The following is a 19,710-nucleotide window of genomic DNA, read 5'->3' on the forward strand; positions in this document are numbered from 1 at the left end:
CAGCAACTGCAGTCTGTCGCTGCAGAATGAGCAATTTTGATTCTAATTCCGCTTCTTCTTGTGCCATGACAGCTTGCCTAGCTGCTCTCTCTTGTGCTATGGCAGCTTCCCTAGCTGCTTCCTTAGCTCTTTCTTGTGCTAGGGCAGCTTCCCTAGCTGCTCTCTCTTGTGCTATGGCAGCTTCCCTAGCTGCTTCCTCTTGTGCTAGGGCAGCTTTCTTTGCTGCTAACTCCTGCATCATCATGGCTTATTTTTCTGCGTACTGTAGCTGGACGCGGGCAGCTTCTGCCTTGGCATGAGCTCTAACTGCTGAGGAACTTGCTGAGGACATCTTGCTATCCCGTGAAGATCTGGACACATGCGACTGTGCATCGTCTTGCTGGGCACTGGGAATCTTCTCCCTGCCTTGCTGTGTCGGCGTTAGTGTGTCATCAGCCTGGTACTTTGATCTTAGACTTATGCTGCAGTAATGGCGTCTCAGTTTATTCCAGACCGCCACGTGGGTGTCTTTTTACTGTTCTGCTTCGCGTTATTGACTCTTGTATAACACTAGTCATACAGCTTAACAATAATTCAGAAGTCAAGAAACGTGAGACATCAGATCTGTATGTATTCTTTTCTCTGAATAACTTTGTAAAACTACAACATAAGCATAAACAAAACATATATGTCAGTACATTAAACATTATACAGCAGCCTCACTCCATCAGTGAGAGTACTCTCAGACAATTCCATCATTAGTCCAGGAATAGATCAAGAGCTCCTCTGCATGCAGTCTGCTAGATCCAGGAGCAGTCATGAAATGGAGGAAATACAGTTCCAGGTTAAAGGTTACTGCCTCTGACTCTGAGAAAAATACACTTCCTGTAAAGTTCTGGCAAGGTAGTAACTAACTTTGACCACTAGATGGCAGCAACGTCAAACATAACATTGCAGTATAATCACTACAGCACATTACATACAAACAGCGACTGCACATGTGCCACTACAGTTCCGGGTAGCAGCGCATAAACCTTTGCTGCACTGCTTATTGAAGCAGAGTCTTTGCACTCATGCAACTTCTTGGAGTTGTGACGCAGACACAAGATTGTGAGGGCAGGCCGAAATGTTTGTCTCTGTCTGTCAAGCAGCAGGGGGGTATCCTCGGCTTTGGGGCCACCCCACCATAGATGCAGAACTCTGCTTAATGAGACAAATAGATTCTTAGATATCGATTAGCTCATCTCTACTCAGTTTTATGAGACAAATTCAGTCTTTCTGAAATACAAAAAAGGAAAAAAGTGTTATTAATTAATCAAATTTGGCAGTGGGGAAATTGTCATAGCTGGCTGTCAAACCATTGGCAAAAGTTTTTCTGCCACCCTTTAATTTTCAACCAGTAAGGGCGGCTATTCAGTCTTTCTACAGTATCACACAAAAGTGAGCACACCCCTCAAATTTTAGTAAATATTTTATTATATCTTTTCATGGAACAACACTAAAGATATGATACTTTGATACAATGTAAAGTAGTCAATATACAGCTTGTATAACAGTGTAAATTTGGTGTGCCCTCAAAATAACTCAACACACAACCATTAATGTATAAACCGCTGGCAACAAAAGTGAGTACACCCCAAATATGCCCAATTAGCCATTTTCCCTCCCTGGTGTCATGTGTCTCAGGTGTGAATAGGGAGCAGGTGTGTTAAATTTGGTGTTATCACTCTCACACTCTCTCATACTGGTCACTGGAAGTTCAACATGGCACCTCATGGCAAAGAACTCACTGAGGATCTGAAAAAAAGAATTGTTGCTCTACATAAAGATGGCCTAGGCTATAAGACGATTTCTAACACCCTGAGCTGCAACACGGTGGCCAAGACCATACAGTGGTTTAACAAGACAGGTTCCACTCAGAACAGGCCTCGCCATGGTCGACCAAAGAAGTTGAGTGCACGTGCTCAGCGTCGTATCCAAAGGTTGTCTTTTCCAAATAGTTGTATGAGTGCTGCCAACATTACTGCAGAGGTTAAAGGGGTTAGGGGTAGTGTTGAGCGAACAGTTCGAGCATAGTTCGGGTCCGTACCGAATTTTGGGGTGTTCGTGACACGGACCCGAACCCGAACTTTTTCGTAAAAGTTCGGGTTCGGGTTCGTCGTTCGGCATGTATTTTGGCGCATTTTGAAAGGCTGCAAAGCAGCCAATCAACATGCATCATACTACTTGCCCTAAGATGCCATCGCAGCCATGCCTACTATTGGCAAGGCTGTGATTGGCCAAGTGCAGCATGTGACTCAGCCTCTTTATAAGCTTGTGCGCACGTCGGGACGTGCTCACTCCCGATGTGAATAGAACAGGGATAGACGCAGCTGATGCTAGGGCGAGAATAGGCAGGGATAATTGAATAACTGGAAGCAAATTTCTCTCCTCCACCTGTGATTCATCTGAACAACTGCAGCTGAGCTGCTTTTTTGATAGGGATTGGCTATTTTTAGAGTGGCCAGAGTGATTTTTCCATCCACATGTACCTGGGCTGACCGCCGGCCGCCATTTTGCGACTTGTAGTGCTGCAGCAGAAGCTGCCACAGTGTGCATTCCAAAGCTCCAAACAAGTCAGACATCTACACCTGGGATTCAGACCAATAGCGATTTAGCAGCACAGTCCAAGGCTATTTTTTTAAAGGTTGTGCAGACCATTTTGTGGCACATGTTACTGGGCTGATAGGCGGCGGCCATCTTGGGACTAGTGCTGCAGCACAATCTCTCCCAACGTCCATTAATCACTTGTAATAGTGGTCTGTGCCATAGAAATCCTACATCAGGGACTTGGGTGTGCTTGTGTCACCCCTACTAATACCAGTCCACCTGTAATCCATACAGTGAAAAGCCATAAAGTATTCCAGTGAGGGAATTTTTTTTTTATTTAAAAAAGGCCAAGTTAGTTTATCTGGCGTTCAATATACTAGATACAGTTAGGCCTGCGTTTCATACATCTGGAATTAGCAAACTAATGTGCTGGGGTTGGGAAAACATATATGTACCCATACTAGAATCTGTCAAAGAAAGCGGTACTCACATATAACAGTCATTCCATCTGTAATCCATACAGTCAAAAGACTGAAAGTATTCCAGTGAGGGAATTTTTTTTATTTAAAAAAGGCCAAGTTAGTTTATCTGACGTTCAATATACTAGATACAGTTAGGCCTGCGTTTCATACATCTGGAATTAGCAAACTAATGTGCTGGGGTTGGGAAAACATATATGTACCCATACTAGAATCTGTCAAAGAAAGCGGTACTCACATATAACAGTCATTCCATCTGTAATCCATACAGTCAAAAGACTGAAAGTATTCCAGTGAGGGAATTTTTTTTATTTAAAAAAGGCCAAGTTAGTTTATCTGGCGTTCAATATACTAGATACAGTTAGGCCTGCGTTTCATACATCTGGAATTAGCAAACTAATGTGCTGGGGTTGGGAAAACATATATGTACCCATACTAGAATCTGTCAAAGAAAGCGGTACTCACATATAACAGTCATTCCATCTGTAATCCATACAGTCAAAAGACTGAAAGTATTCCAGTGAGGGAATTTTTTTTATTTAAAAAAGGCCAAGTTAGTTTATCTGGCGTTCAATATACTAGATACAGTTAGGCCTGCGTTTCATACATCTGGAATTAGCAAACTAATGTGCTGGGGTTGGGAAAACATATATGTACCCATACTAGAATCTGTCAAAGAAAGCGGTACTCACATATAACAGTCATTCCATCTGTAATCCATACAGTCAAAAGACTGAAAGTATTCCAGTGAGGGAATTTTTTTTATTTAAAAAAGGCCAAGTTAGTTTATCTGGCGTTCAATATACTAGATACAGTTAGGCCTGCGTTTCATACATCTGGAATTAGCAAACTAATGTGCTGGGGTTGGGAAAACATATATGTACCCATACTAGAATCTGTCAAAGAAAGCGGTACTCACATATAACAGTCATTCCATCTGTAATCCATACAGTCAAAAGACTGAAAGTATTCCAGTGAGGGAATTTTTTTTTTATTTAAAAAAGGCCAAGTTAGTTTATCTGGCGTTCAATATACTAGATACAGTTAGGCCTGCGTTTCATACATCTGGAATTAGCAAACTAATGTGCTGGGGTTGGGAAAACATATATGTACCCATACTAGAATCTGTCAAAGAAAGCGGTACTCACATATAACAGTCATTCCATCTGTAATCCATACAGTCAAAAGACTGAAAGTATTCCAGTGAGGGGATTTTTTTTATTTAAAAAAGGCCAAGTTAGTTTATCTGGCGTTCAATATACTAGATACAGTTAGGCCTGCGTTTCATACATCTGGAATTAGCAAACTAATGTGCTGGGGTTGGGAAAACATATATGTACCCATACTAGAATCTGTCAAAGAAAGCGGTACTCACATATAACAGTCATTCCATCTGTAATCCATACAGTCAAAAGACTGAAAGTATTCCAGTGAGGGAATTTTTTTTATTTAAAAAAGGCCAAGTTAGTTTATCTGGCGTTCAATATACTAGATACAGTTAGGCCTGCGTTTCATACATCTGGAATTAGCAAACTAATGTGCTGGGGTTGGGAAAACATATATGTACCCATACTAGAATCTGTCAAAGAAAGCGGTACTCACATATAACAGTCATTCCATCTGTAATCCATACAGTCAAAAGACTGAAAGTATTCCAGTGAGGGGATTTTTTTTATTTAAAAAAGGCCAAGTTAGTTTATCTGGCGTTCAATATACTAGATACAGTTAGGCCTGCGTTTCATACATCTGGAATTAGCAAACTAATGTGCTGGGGTTGGGAAAACATATATGTACCCATACTAGAATCTGTCAAAGAAAGCGGTACTCACATATAACAGTCATTCCATCTGTAATCCATACAGTCAAAAGACTGAAAGTATTCCAGTGAGGGGATTTTTTTTATTTAAAAAAGGCCAAGTTAGTTTATCTGGCGTTCAATATACTAGATACAGTTAGGCCTGCGTTTCATACATCTGGAATTAGCAAACTAATGTGCTGGGGTTGGGAAAACATATATGTACCCATACTAGAATCTGTCAAAGAAAGCGGTACTCACATATAACAGTCATTCCATCTGTAATCCATACAGTCAAAAGACTGAAAGTATTCCAGTGAGGGAATTTTTTTTTTATTTAAAAAAGGCCAAGTTAGTTTATCTGGCGTTCAATATACTAGATACAGTTAGGCCTGCGTTTCATACATCTGGAATTAGCAAACTAATGTGCTGGGGTTGGGAAAACATATATGTACCCATACTAGAATCTGTCAAAGAAAGCGGTACTCACATATAACAGTCATTCCATCTGTAATCCATACAGTCAAAAGACTGAAAGTATTCCAGTGAGGGAATTTTTTTTTTTATTTAAAAAAGGCCAAGTTAGTTTATCTGGCGTTCAATATACTAGATACAGTTAGGCCTGCGTTTCATACATCTGGAATTAGCAAACTAATGTGCTGGGGTTGGGAAAACATATATGTACCCATACTAGAATCTGTCAAAGAAAGCGGTACTCACATATAACAGTCATTCCATCTGTAATCCATACAGTCAAAAGACTGAAAGTATTCCAGTGAGGGGATTTTGCTTATAAAAAATAATATATTTCATTGTGGTGCGAGTTGAATCGCAACAATGAAGAAAAATACTATTAAGGGACGAGGACGCGGTCGTGGTGGTGTCCGTGGAGCCTCTGTTGCTGGTAGAGGACGTGGCCGTTCGGCCCCAGGCGCACACAGTAGGGAACGAACTCCCTCAACTAGCCGGCAGAATGTACCGCAATATCTCGTGGGGCCCAATGCCGCTCTTAGGATGGTAAGGCCTGAGCAGGTACAGGCATTAATCGATTGGGTGGCCGACAGTGCTTCCAGCACGTTCACCACATGGTCTTCCACCCAGTCTTCTGCGGAAAGCGCACAGGTGGCACCTGAAAACCAAGCCCATCAGTCTGTCACATCACCCCCAAGCATATCAGGGAAACGGTCTGAGCCACAAGTTATGCAGCAGTCTCTTCTTCTGTTTGAAGACTCTGCTTCCAGGGTTTCCCAGGGGCGTCCACCTAGCCCTTCCCCAGTGGAGGAAGACATACCATGCACTGACGCACAACCACTTATGTCTCCAGATGAAGAGGACATGGGAATACCACCACAGCAGAGTCACCGACTCTCTGATGATGACGAAACACAGGTGCCCACTGCCGCGTCTTTTTGCAGTGTGCAGACTGAACAGGAGGAGGTCAGGAGGGAGACTTGGTGGAAGACGATGCAGAGGACGATGAGGTCTTAGACCCCACATGGACTGAAGGTCGTGGCGATGACTTTCACAGTTCAGAGGAAGAGGTAGTGGTGAGACCGAGACAACAGCGAAGCCAAAGAGGGAGCAGGGGGCCAAAGCAGACGAGCCGCCGCCCCCAGAGTTCGCCTGCTACTGGACATCGCCAACAGGGACCCAGCCCCACAAAGGCAGCTTCAAAGAGTTCCCTGGCATGGCACTTCTTTAAACAATGTCCTACCGACAAGACCCGAGTGACTTGCACGCTCTGCCATCAGAGCCTGAGGCGAGGCATTAACGTTCTGAACCTCAGCACAACCTGCATGACCAGGCATCTACATGCAAAGCATGAACTGCAGTGGGGTACACACCTTAAAAACCAGGCACTCGCTGAGGCTCCCCCTGCTCCCTCTACCGCTGCTGCCTCGGCTTCCGCCTCGAGAGGAATGTTGCTACCTGCCGAGCAGCAAACAGAGGATGTGCCACCGACACCACCACCACCGCCACCGTCAACTAGCGTCTCCACTATATCACACAGCAGCGTTCAGCTCTCAATATCTCAAACCTTAGAGAGGAAGCGCAAATTCCCCCGAGTCACCCTCGAGCCCTTGGCCTGAACGCCAGCATTTCTAAACTGCTGGCCTTTGAAATGCTGTCATTCCGGCTGGTGGACACAGACAGCTTCAAACAGCTGATGGCCATGGCTGTCCCGCAGTATGTGGTTCCCAGCCGCCACTACTTCTCCAAGACAGCCGTGCCTTCCCTGCACATGCAAGTGTCCGATAAAATCAAGTGTGCACTGCGCAACGCCATTTGTGGCAAGGTCCACCTAACCACAGATACGTGGACCAGTAAGCACGGCCAGGGACGCCATATCTCACTAACTGCACACTGGATGAATGTAGTGGCGGCTGGGCCCCCGGCGGACAGTTCCTTGGCGCACGTCCTTCCGCCCCCTAGGATCGCAGGGCATCATTCTCTGCCTCCTGTAGCCTCCTCCTCCTACTCGGCTTCCTCCTCCACTGCTTCCACCAGCTCATCCGGTCAGCCACACACCTTCACCACCAACTTCAGCACAGCCCGGGGGTAAACGTCAGCAGGCCATTCTGAAACTCATATGTTTGGGGGACAGGCCCCACAGCGCAAAGGAGTTGTGGCGGGGTATTGAACACAGACCGACGAGTGGTTTCTGCCGGTGGGCCTCAAGCCAGGCCTGGTGGTATGCGATAATGGGCGAAATCTCGTGGCAGCTCTGGGACTAGCCGGTTTGACGCACATCCCTTGCCTGGCGCATGTGCTGAACTTGGTGGTGCAGAGGTTCATTCACCACTACCCCAACATGTCAGAGCTGCTGCATAAAGTGCGGGGCCGTCTGTGCGCGCTTCCGCCGTTCACATCCTGCCGCTGCTCGCCTGTCTGCGCTACAGCGGAACTTCGGCCTTCCCGCTCACCGCCTCATATGCGACGTGCCCACTCGGTGGAACTCCACCTTGCACATGCTGGAGAGACTGTGCGAGCAGCAGCAGGCCATAGTGGAGTTTCAGCTGCAGCACGCTCGCGTCAGTCGTACTGCCGAACAGCACCACTTCACCACCAATGATTGGGCCTCCATGCGAGACCTGTGTGCCCTGCTGCGCTGTTTCGAGTACTCCACCAACATGGCCAGTGGCGATGACACTGTTATCAGCGTTACAATACCACTCTATGTCCTCCTTGAGAAAACACTTAGGGCAATGATGTTAGAGGAGGTGGCCCAGGGTGGAGGAGGAGGAGGAGGATGAGGCTCGTTTCTAACACTTTCGGGCCAGTCTGTTCGAAGTGGCTCAGAGGGAGGGTTTGTTTAAGCAGCAGAGGACAGGTTCACAAGTCGCCAGCCAAGGCACTGTACTGGAGGACGAGGAGGATGAGGAGGAGGAGGTGGAGGGGGACGTGGATGACGCAAGTTCACAGCGGGGGTGGCAGCCCAGGCCATCACTGGTGCGTGGCTGGGGGGATACGGTGGACGATGACGATACGCCTCCCACAGAGGACAGCTTGTCCTTACCCATGGGTAGCCTGGCCCACATGAGCGAATATATGCTCCAATGCCTGCGCAACGACAGCAGAGTTGCCCACGTTTAACGTGTGCAGACTACTGGGTGGCCACCCTGCTGGATCCCCGGTATAAAGACAATGTGCCCACTTTAATTCCTGAACTGGAGCGCGACCGTAAGATGCGCGAGTACAAGCGCACGCTGATAGAGGCGCTCTTGAGAGCATTCCCACATGTCACAGGGAACAGGTGGAAGGTGAAGGCAGAGGAGTGGCAAGAGGTCGCCAACGCAGCTGTGTCACGGCCAGCTCATCTGAGGGCAGGGTTAGCATGGCAGAAATGTGGAAAAGTTTTGTCTCACGCCACAGCTATCTGCACGACACCTGATACGGAACGTGTTAGCAGGAGGCAGCATTTCACTAACATGGTTGAACAGTATGTCTGCACACCCCTCCACATCCTGACGGATGGTTCGGCCCCATTCAACTACTGGGTTTCGAAATTGTCCACGTGGCCAGAGTTAGCATGTTATGCCTTGGAGGTGCTTCCTGCCCGGCGGCCAGCGTTTTATCTGAACGCGTATTCAGCACGGCAGGGGGCGTCATTACTGACAAGCGCAGCCGCCTGTCCACAGCCAACGTGGACAAGCTGACCTTCATAAAGATGAACCAGGCATGGATCCCACAGGACCTGTCCCTCCCTTGTGCAGAGTAGTCCTTATTAACTGCCTAAAACATGTCTTGTTGTGCTACGGGCCACTCTTTATTTGATACAAATTTTATGAAACCCACAGTTGAATGAAACTCTTCTCTGTCTGGGCGCCGGGGCCTAACCAGATGAAGTGGCCGGTTAAACTAACGGGTGACATGAAGCCATAACCTCTGCCATGCTACCTCTGTCTTCTGTCTGGGTGCTGAGGCCTAAGTCAAATAAAGCGGTCTTCTGCTGTGCTGGGGGATATGAAGCTAATCTCTGACCTCTCTCCTCTGTCTGGGTCCAAAGGCCTAAATCACTGAAAGAGGCCTTCTCCTGTGGTGTGTGATATGATGCCAGAATATGTGCTGTGGGCCTCTCTCCTCTTTCCTGGGTGCAGGGGTCAAATAAACTAAATTGTGGCCTACTCCTGTGGTGGTTGATATGATGCCTGATTCTCTGATGTGGAACCTCTCTCCTCTGTTTGGGTGAAGGGGTCAAAGTAACTAAATGGTGGCTTCTCCTGTGGTGGCTGATATGATGCCAGAATATGTGCTGTGGTGCCTCTCTCCTCTTCCTGGGTGCAGGGGTCAAAGTAACTAAATGGTGGCTTCTCCTGTGGTGGCTGATATGATGCCAGAATATTGCTGTGGGGCCTCTCTCCTCTTCCTGGGTGCAGGGTCAAAGTAACTCAATGGTGGCTTCTCCTGTGGTGGCTGATATGATGCCAGAATATGTGCTGTGGTGCCTCTCTCCTCTGTCTGGGTCCAAAGGCCTAAATCACTGAAAGAGGCCTTCTCCTGTGGTGTGTGATATGATGCCTGAATATGTGCTGTGGTGCCTCTCTCCTCTTCCTGGGTGCGGGGGTCAAAGTAACTCAATGGTGGCTTCTCCTGTGGTGGCTGATATGATGCCAGAATATGTGCTGTGGGTGCCTCTCTCCTCTTCCTGGGTGCGGGGGTCAAAGTAACTCAATGGTGGCTTCTCCTGTGGTGGCTGATATGATGCCAGAATATGTGCTGTGGGGCCTCTCTCCTCTTCCTGGGTGCAGGGGTCAAAGTAACTCAATGGTGGCTTCTCCTGTGGTGGTTAGTATGATGCCAGAATATGTGCTGTGGGGCCTCTCTCCTCTTCCTGGTGCAGGGGTCAAAGTAACTCAATGGTGGCTTCTCCTGTGGTGGCTGATATGATGCCAGAATATGTGCTGTGGTGCCTCTCTCCTCTTCCTGGTGCGGGGGTCAAAGTAACTCAATGGTGGCTTCTCCTGTGGTGGCTGATATGATGCCAGAATATGTGCTGTGGGGCCTCTCTCCTCTTCCTGGGTGCAGGGGTCAAAGTAACTCAATGGTGGCTTCTCCTGTGCTGATTGATATAAAGCTGATGGTATGTGCCATCTGACATGGTGCCAGGGTCTGATTCAATGGGGGCCTACTCCTGTGGTGGGTGATCTAAATGCCTGATTCTCTGCTGTGAAACCTCTCTCCTCCGTCTGGGTGTAGGGGTCAAAGTCTTTCAAAGTCGCCTTCTCCTGTGCTGATTGATATGAAGCTGATGGTTGTGCCATCTGACATGGTTGCCGGGGTCCCATTAAATTGTGGCCTACTCCTGTGGTGGTTGATATGATGCCTGATTCTCTGATGTGGAACCTCTCCCTCTCTGTTTGGGTGAAGGGGTCAAAGTAACTAAATGGTGGCTTCTCCTGTGGTGGCTGATATGATGCCAGAATATGTGCTGTGGGGCCTCTCTCCTCTTCCTGGGTGCAGGGGTCAAAGTAACTCAATGGTGGCTTCTCCTGTGTGTGGCTGATATGATGCCAGAATATGTGCTGTGGTGCCTCTCTCCTCTTCCTGGGTGCGGGGGTCAAAGTAACTCAATGGTGGCTTCTCCTGTGGTGGCTGATATGATGCCAGAATATGTGCTGTGGTGCCTCTCTCTCTTCCTGGGTGCGGGGGTCAAAGTAACTCAATGGTGGCTTCTCCTGTGGTGGCTGATATGATGCCAGAATATGTAGCTGTGGGGCCTCTCTCCTCTTCCTGGGTGCAGGGGGTCAAAGTAACTCAATGGTGGCTTCTCCTGTGGTGGCTGATATGATGCCAGAATATGTGCTGTGGTGCCTCTCTCCTCTTCCTGGGTGCAGGGTCAAAGTAACTAAATGGTGGCTTCTCCTGTGGTGGTTGATATGATGCCTGATTCTCTGCTGTGAAACCTCTCTCCTCCATCTGGTGTAGGGTCAAAGTCTTTCAAAGTCGCCTTCTCCTGTGCTGATTGATATAAAGCTGATGGTTGTGCCATCTGACATGGTGTTGCCAGGGTCTGATTCAATGGGGGCCTACTCCTGTGGTGGGTGATCTAAATGCCTGATTCTCTGCTGTGAAACCTCTCTCCTCCGTCTGGTGTAGGGGTCAAAGTCTTTCAAAGTCGCCTTCTCCTGTGCTGATTGATATGAAGCTGATGGTTGTGCCATCTGACATGGTTGCCGGGGGTCCCATTAAATTGGGGCCTACTCCTGTGGTGGGTGATCTAAATGCCTGATTCTCTGCTTTGAAACCTCTCTCCTCCGTCCGGGTGTAGGGGTCAAAGTCTGTCAAAGTCGCCTTCTCCTGTGCTGATTGATATAAAGCTTATGCTTGTGCCATCTGACATGGTTGCCGGGGTCTGATTCAATGGTGGCCTACTCCTGTGGTGGGTGATCTAAATGCCTGATTCTCTGCTGTGTAACCTCTCTCCTCCGTCTGGGTGTAGGGGTCAAAGTAACTAAATGGTGGCCTACTCCTGTGGTGGGTGATATGATGCCTGGTTCTCTGCTGTGGGACCTCTCTCCTTTGTCTGGGTGCTGTGGTCAAAATAATAGTAAGTGACCTTCTCCATTGGTGGGTGACTTGAAAGCCTGATTCTGTGCTATGGGACCTCACTCCAATTAATATTGTTTAATTTTTATTTATTTTATGTTAACTCATCATTTCCCTATCTACATTTGTTTGCAGGGGATTTAACTACATTTTGCTGCCTTTTGCAGCCCTCTAGCCCTTTCCGGGTGTGTTTTACAGCCTTTTTAGTGCCCAAAAGTTCGGGTCCCCATTGACTTCTATGGGTTCGGGTTCGGGATGAAGTTCGGGTCGAGTTCGGATCCGAACCCGGAACATTTTTCGAAAGTTCGGCCGAACTCGTCGAACCCGAACATCCAGGTGTTCGCTCAACTCTAGTTAGGGGTCATCCTGTCAGTGCTCAGACCATACACCGCACACTGCATCAAATTGGTCTGCATGGCTGTCATCCCAGAAGTAAGCCTCTTCTAAAGATGATGCACAAGAAAGCCCACAAATAGTTTTCTGAAGACAAGAAGACTAAGGACATGGATTACTGGAACCATGTCCTGTGGGCTAAGACAAAGATAAACTTATTTGGTTCAGATGGTGTTAAGCGTGTGTGGCGGCAACCAGGTGAGGAACACAAAGACAAGTGTGTCTTGCCTACAGTCAAGTATGGTGGTGGGAGTGTCATGGTTTGGGGCTGCATGAGTGCTGCCGGCTGTGGAGAGCTACAGTTCATTAAGGGAACCATAAATTCGAACATGTACTGTGACATACTGAAGCAGAGCATGATCCCCTCGCTTCAGAAACTGGGCCACAGGGCAGTATTCCAACACAACCCCAAAAACGCTTCCAAGACTACCACTGCCTTGCTAAAGAAACTGAGGGTAAACCCTATTGAGCATCTGTGGGGCATCCTCAAACGGAAGGTGGAGGAGTGCAAGGTCTCTAACATCCACAGGCTCAGTGGCAACCTGTGAAGCTCTAGTGAACTCCATGCCCAAGAGAGTTAAAGGGCTTCTGTCACCCCACAAAACTAATTTTTTTTTTTTTGGATAGTTACATTCCTTATAGCGCGATATAGGAGAATATAATCTTATCACTTACTTTCATGCGGCCGTTTCTTTAGAAAACGAAGTTTTATAATATGTAAATCCGGTCTCTACCAGCAAGTAGGGCGTCTACTTGCTGGTAGCCGCAGCAGAAAACCGCCCCCTCGCCGTGTTGATTGACAGGGCCAGCCGGGATCTCCTCCTCCGGCCGGCCCTGTCAGTATTTCAAAAATCGCGCGCCTCTGTTCATTCGGCGCAGGCGCTCTGAGATGAGGAGGCTCGTCTCCTCAGAACTCCTCAGTGCGCCTGCGCCGATGGACATCACCGAAGAGAAGACTTCATCGGCGCAGGAGCACTGAGGGAGTTCTGAGGAGACGAACCTCCTCATCTCAGAGCGCCTGCGCCGAATGAACAGAGGCGCACGATTTTTTGAAATACTGACAGGGCCGGCCGGAGGAGGAGATCCCGGCTGGCCCTGTCAATCAACACGGCGAGGGGCGGTTTTCTGCTGCGGCTACCAGCAAGTAGACGCCCTACTTGCTGGTAGAGACCGGATTTACATATTATAAAACTTCGTTTTCTAAAGAAACGGCCGCATGAAAGTAAGTGATAAGATTATATTCTCCTATATCGCGCTATAAGGAATGTAACTATCCAAAAAAAAAAATATATAGTTTTGTGGGGTGACAGAAGCCCTTTAAGGCAGTGCTGGAAAATAATGGTGGCCACACACAATATTGACACCTTCGGCACAATTTGTCCGTTTTCACTTAGGGGTGTACTCACTTTTGTTGCCAGCAGTTTAGACCTTACTGGCTGTGTATTGATTTATTTTGAGGGCACACCAGATTTACACTGTCATACAAACTGTACACTGACTACTTTACATTGTAGCAAAGTGTCAGATCTTCAGTGTTGTCCCATGAAAAGAGAGAATAAAATATTTACAAAAATGTGAGGGTGTACTCACTTTTGTGAGATACAGTACTACCATCCGTCCCAGAATGAAGATTTTGCAAAGCTATTTCAGTGTGCCATGTTTCTCATTCAGACAACAGCGATCTCCCGTGATATCAACTTTGTCAAAAAGATTGGTCAATGACATTGGATAACACATTTCCCTGACATCTGTTGTTGGGGAGCAGTTGGAAAGCCATCGTACACCTTGGATTTCCATGGGGATGATGAATCTAATATGTAAGGGTGACTTTACTATGCTAGGTTTTGCCTGCTATTAGATTCAATAAAAGGCAGAGGAAGAAGTTAGGGTCCGCACTGCAATAAAGGAAAGCTTAGGGGTAACACAAAAATTACTGGTTCTTTTTATGCTGCTTCCTCCAATCTCCTCCTTATCCTTCCTCCTTCGCAGCTTCTTAGTCTCTGAACCAACGAGCAGTAGTGGGTATGCTACTCACGCAAAATCACTAATCTTGAACTCACATTAAACATATGTAAAGGTTTATCGGGCTTTATCATATATTCCATGTGATGTTCAAGATTACGATTTCACGTGAGAAGAAGCAAACCACCAGTGATTTTTCTGTTACCCCTAAGCTTTCCTTTATTGCAGCACGGACCCTCACCCCATTTTTATATGTTTTGGACTGAAAGAAGCGGGGACCTATATTTACAAAGCAGCTAATATCAGCACACAATCTAATACACAAAACCTTTGTATAGAGGAAGAAGCTAGAGAACCAGAGCTAACACCAGCTCTACAGTGTTCCCTTATCGCTCAGGTTCAATATTTTCAACCTACAATGATCTTCTTTGGGCCATTGATGCAAAATCCAACATACAATGTCACAGACAGCCCAGATATGCTGCATGCGTGATTAATGAAAGATCCGACCAGTCAGCATGGGCATATCTGTAGTTAATCACCAGCATTACTGAACTGCGTGTACTGAGTGGTTGTCTAGTAGCTCCACCTTACAGTACAGTTCAGTACTACATCTCCTGTCCTGCTCATTACCTGTAAAAGGATTGGCTGCTCCTTTGGATGCCATACGAGATTGCCCCGATGTTATTTCTCTGGTGTCTTATGTATACTCTACAGGACTCTGTACAAGCTCCTGCCCTCTACATAGAAGGTGGTTTATAGCTTTCAGCAGCACGTTCTGACTTTTATGTGTAGGATTTTATCTTGTCTGTATAGGTTATCTGCACATTTTTCTTTGACCTTCATTTTTTTCAAATTTTGGGTTGACATTTTCTGACATCAGCAATTATGAGTTTCTTCCATAGAGTTTTGGTCTCAATTTACAATGACCTTGTTTGAACCAATTAATATTGTAACATGAGGGACCAGTGAATTTGCCACTGGTTTAGTCTTTCTTATGGGTTGGCTTTAATTGCAGGGGTCTTCCAGGAAGAATCCCGACACTTGGCTCCCGGTGATGTCATTGTTGTTGAAAGAAATTCACTTCTCCCTTGTGATGCATTGCTCATCAGCGGAACGTGTATAGTCAATGAAAGCATGCTTACAGGTAACACTTTGTATACATTTACATCCAGTTCTTAAAGCTCCACATTCCCTTTAACATGGACATATGGTCAGCGTATCCCACAGACAGGCGCTTATGTTTATGGCATACAATGAAGAAGGATAGGCACAAGATGACAAATCTTTTACAAGGCTGTACAAGTGTGTCCAGCACTAGGTCAGATATATAGCATATATATAGTCTTAATACAGTGTTTTTTCAAAAACGGTATATTATATATTGTTAATGTCTGTATACTGATGTGCTACTATATCGATCTATTAATTTTATAGTCCTATACTTTAAAGTACATGATTAGAGCAGATGTACAGTAGAAGTATTTGAAATGAGTACGGTTTACTTCAGGCCTGTCTTTTATATTAAGGTGAAAGTATCCCAGTAACTAAGACTCCGCTGCCAAGCACAGACAACACTGAGCCGTGGAAGGTTCACAGCGTGCATGATTACAAGAGGCACGTACTATTCTGCGGGACTCAAGTCATCCAGACCAAGTCTTCGAACTACATAAAGGCTGTTGTAATGAGACAGGTATATTAATAGATTGTGCGAAAAATGTAATATAAGATACTAAAAATACAAGTTTAGTTGTATGCTGTGATATTGGTATCAGTTTTAGGCACCAAACTAAAACCAAAAATATATATTTTTTAAACTCCCAGATTTTTTTTAGGTTGATTTTTGACGTATTTTCCATGCCAAAATGGGAATCCGCAGTGTGTAGTTCATACAGCATGAACTTTTTTGTGAGCGGATTTGAAATGCACACGGCAGAAAAAAAGAATAAAGTGTTAATTCTTGGTGAGGTTCCATGTCAAACATAGATGAATAATAATTGGGAGTAAAGAAGCTGTAGAGACATATATAAGAAAGCGCACCATAGGGTAATAGGTTCCAGATTAGAGTACTGTTGGATAGAACGTAAAATGGAGGCTCACCTTAGGTAGTTGTGCTAAGCATAGGCACACACTATTGTAACTTCTTATGAACAGTTGTCAGGCACCCGGTATGCAGCCAAAGCGTCCGATTCTTAAAGAAGAGAAGCCCAGTCTCTCCTCAGTGTACTAGCAATAAGTAGTTGGACCGCAATTTGGCTACTTTCACACTGGTGTTTGGCTTTCCGTTTGTGAGATCCGCTCAAGGGCTCTCACAAGTGGTCCAAAACGGATCAGTTTGCATTGTAATGCATTCTGAATGGAAAAGGATCCGCTCAGAATGCATCAGTTTGCATCAGTTCAGTCTCCATTCGCTTTAGAGACGGACAGCGTTTTGGTGTCGTCTAATGAAACTGAGCTAAACGCCGTCCTGGCACAATGTAAGTCAATGGGAAGGATCCGTTTTCACTGACACAATCTGGCACAATAGAAAACAGATCAGTCTTCCATTGACTTTCAATAGGGTTCAACAACGGATCCGTCTTGGCTATGTTAAACATAATACAAACGGATCCGTTCAGAATGGATGCAGACGGTTGTATTAATTGAACGGATCCATGATTGATCCGCACAAAATGCGAAAGTAGCCTTAGGCGCAAGATCATCGGTCAGGAAGATGTACATATAATTTATCTTTCATTTTTTTTCATGGAAAATTGCTCAACAAATAAAACAATGCGTTTCGGGGGTACTTAGGCCCCCTTCATCAGGTTTAGAAGGAGCATATAGATGTATACAAGATGTATTACATATATTTATACCCAAAAGAAACACCAGAAAACCGCACCTGTGGGTGGTTCTAGGGGGAAGACACCACAGGGTGTTCCCAAATTTCTGACCAACTCAACATCATAAAAATCTCATAAATATAAGAGCATAATACATTCATTCATCTTTTATTGATGAAACCGCCTAAAATTATGTATATTAGGGGGGAAAATATATGTTTTTAATACAGGTCACATGATCGCAATCTGGCGACCCCGTGACCTTTCTAGTTGGTGTAGCGTGGCTAGCGGGAGGAGGGCGAGATGAGCACGTGATTAGTTTGTCCCGTCGTCGCCCCTCCTCTCGTCATCGAAAGAATATACACTTGTATTGTAGTCGCGATCACTGAACAACAGTGCGATCACCTGACTTGTTGTCATGGTGATTGATGCTGCAGGTTCGGGTAGGGGACAAACACAGAGTATTATTAGAAATAAGAAAAAATACCAGGAAATGGCCTATATAAAGGATCTTCTGTACATTAGTATGTTTAGGACGTCACTGCGCTCATCACATGGTCCATCACATGATCTTTTACCATGGCGATGGATTCATGTGATGGACCATGTGGTGAGCGCAGTGGGACGTCATCAAAGGTCCTTTTCCTGTGCACAGCAAAGATGAAGACAGAAGAGAAGTCGGGCTGCGTGATCAAGTGGATTAAGGTGAATTAAATTATTATTATTTTATTTTTTTAACCCCTCCAGCCCTATTGTACTATGCATTCTGTATTAAGAATGCTATTATTTTCCCTTATAACCATGTTATAAGGGAAAATAATAATGATCGGGTCCCCATCCCGATCGTCTCCTAGCAACCGTGCGTGAAAATCGCACCGCATCCGCACTTGCTTGCGGATGCTTGCAATTTTCACACAGCCCCATTCACTTCTATGGGGCCTGCGTTGCATGAAAAACGCACAAAGAGGAGCATGCTGCGATTATCACTCAAAGCACAAGTGATGAGTGAAAATCACCGCTCATGTGCACAGCCCCATAGAAATGAATAGGTCCGGATTCAGTGCGGGTGCAATTCGTTCACCTCACGCATTGCACCCGCACGGAAATCTCGCCCGTGTGAAAGGGGCCTTAGAGTCTATTTACACTATTTAGTGCTTTCTTTATAGACTCTCTGCTACTACTCAGCAGATATTATATTGGGTGGGGGGTGCAAATACACCAGTTGTATTTGGTCTGAGATGTGTGCTACCAGTGCTATTCTATAACCATGATAATTCTATTAAATGTCAGTGCTGCTCAGATAGACCACATTATCTGATAGTCTGTTATCATGCAGCTTCATTATTCTTATAAGCCGCATTCACTTGTCAGTTGCCTTGTATATTATAGACGCGCACTGCTGAATACATATTCACACAAGCCTACATTGCTCAGTCCGATACAATGTGGCTACTAGTGATGAGCGGCAGGGGCAATATTCGAATTTGCGATATTTTGCAAATATTTTGTAGAATATTTGTCATATATTCGAGAATTCGAGACTATATTCCTGATTGCAAAAATGGGCAATGTAATATTCACGTAATGCGCGTGAAATACCGGCGTGGGTCACTTATGCTACATTTTTCAAGCTGGTATAAGTTTCCTGAGACTAGAGAAAATGGTTGGCACAGCAGAACATTAGAATAGCTTTATATGCAGATAGAGTGCTCCAATATATTTGCGCTTGCGAATTTTCAGCAATAGTAAGGGGTAGGCAACTTTTCTATTGGTTGCTAGGGATGTGACAAAGCCTTCTCATTGGCCCACAAGCTAGAAGAAGGGAGGGATGATCACCTAATGTGTACTGTGTTAAAAAAACAAAACAAAAGAAAATGAATATTTGATTTTTCAAATATATAGCACTATATTCTAAATATTCGCGAATTCTCGAAGTGCCGATATTCCCGATTAAAATTCACTATCAAAATATTCGCATTCAACACTAGTGGCCAGATCAAGCACACTGATACAAAGTATCTTCTATACGCACGCAATTCCACAATTCAGGCACTAAGTGTCTATATCACACACATACACCTACTATTGCACATATGCCCTCTCACTGTCCCTGTATTGATTGATTTAAACCCTCCACTGTCCTCTGCCTAAAACTAAATGATGTAGTGCATTTAGTATTAGGCAGAGGACAGTAGAGGGTTTAAATCAATCAATACAGGGGCAGTGAGAGGGCATATGTGCAATAGTAGGTGTATGTGTGTGATATAGACACCTAGTGCCTGAATTGTGGAATTGCGTGCGTATAGAAGATACTTGTATCAGTGTGCTTGATCTGGTAGCCACATTGTATCGGACTGAGCAATGTAGGCTTGTGTGATTATGTATTCAGCAGTGCGCGTCTATAATATACAAGGCAATTGACAAGAGAATGCAGCTTATAAGAATAATGAAGCTGCGTGATAACAGACTGTCAGATAATGTGGTTTATCTGAGCAGCACTGACATTTAATAGAATTATCATGGTTATAGAATAGAACTGGTAGCACACATCTCAGACCAAATACAACTGGTGTATTTGCACCCCCCACCCAATATAATATCTGCTGAGTATTAGCAGAGAGTGTATAAAGAAAGCACTAAA

The 19,710-nt window shown here is 45.4% G+C and overlaps 1 protein-coding gene across 1 annotated transcript in view; it reads left to right on the top strand.

Annotated features, from left to right (window-relative positions):
* LOC120997961 (probable cation-transporting ATPase 13A4) overlaps window positions 1–19,710 on the top strand; it is a 196,187-nt gene that overhangs the window by 70,174 nt on the left and 106,303 nt on the right. Inside the window, exons 9-11 of the mRNA XM_040428343.1 lie at window positions 15,263–15,391; window positions 15,774–15,937; window position 16,290. Of these exons, the coding sequence (XP_040284277.1) occupies window positions 15,263–15,391; window positions 15,774–15,937; window position 16,290 (294 nt within the window). The remainder of the gene's footprint in view (window positions 1–15,262; window positions 15,392–15,773; window positions 15,938–16,289; window positions 16,291–19,710) is intronic.

This window comes from Bufo bufo, chromosome 4 (assembly GCF_905171765.1).
Source record: "Bufo bufo chromosome 4, aBufBuf1.1, whole genome shotgun sequence".
NCBI classification, from domain to species: Eukaryota; Metazoa; Chordata; class Amphibia; order Anura; family Bufonidae; genus Bufo; species Bufo bufo.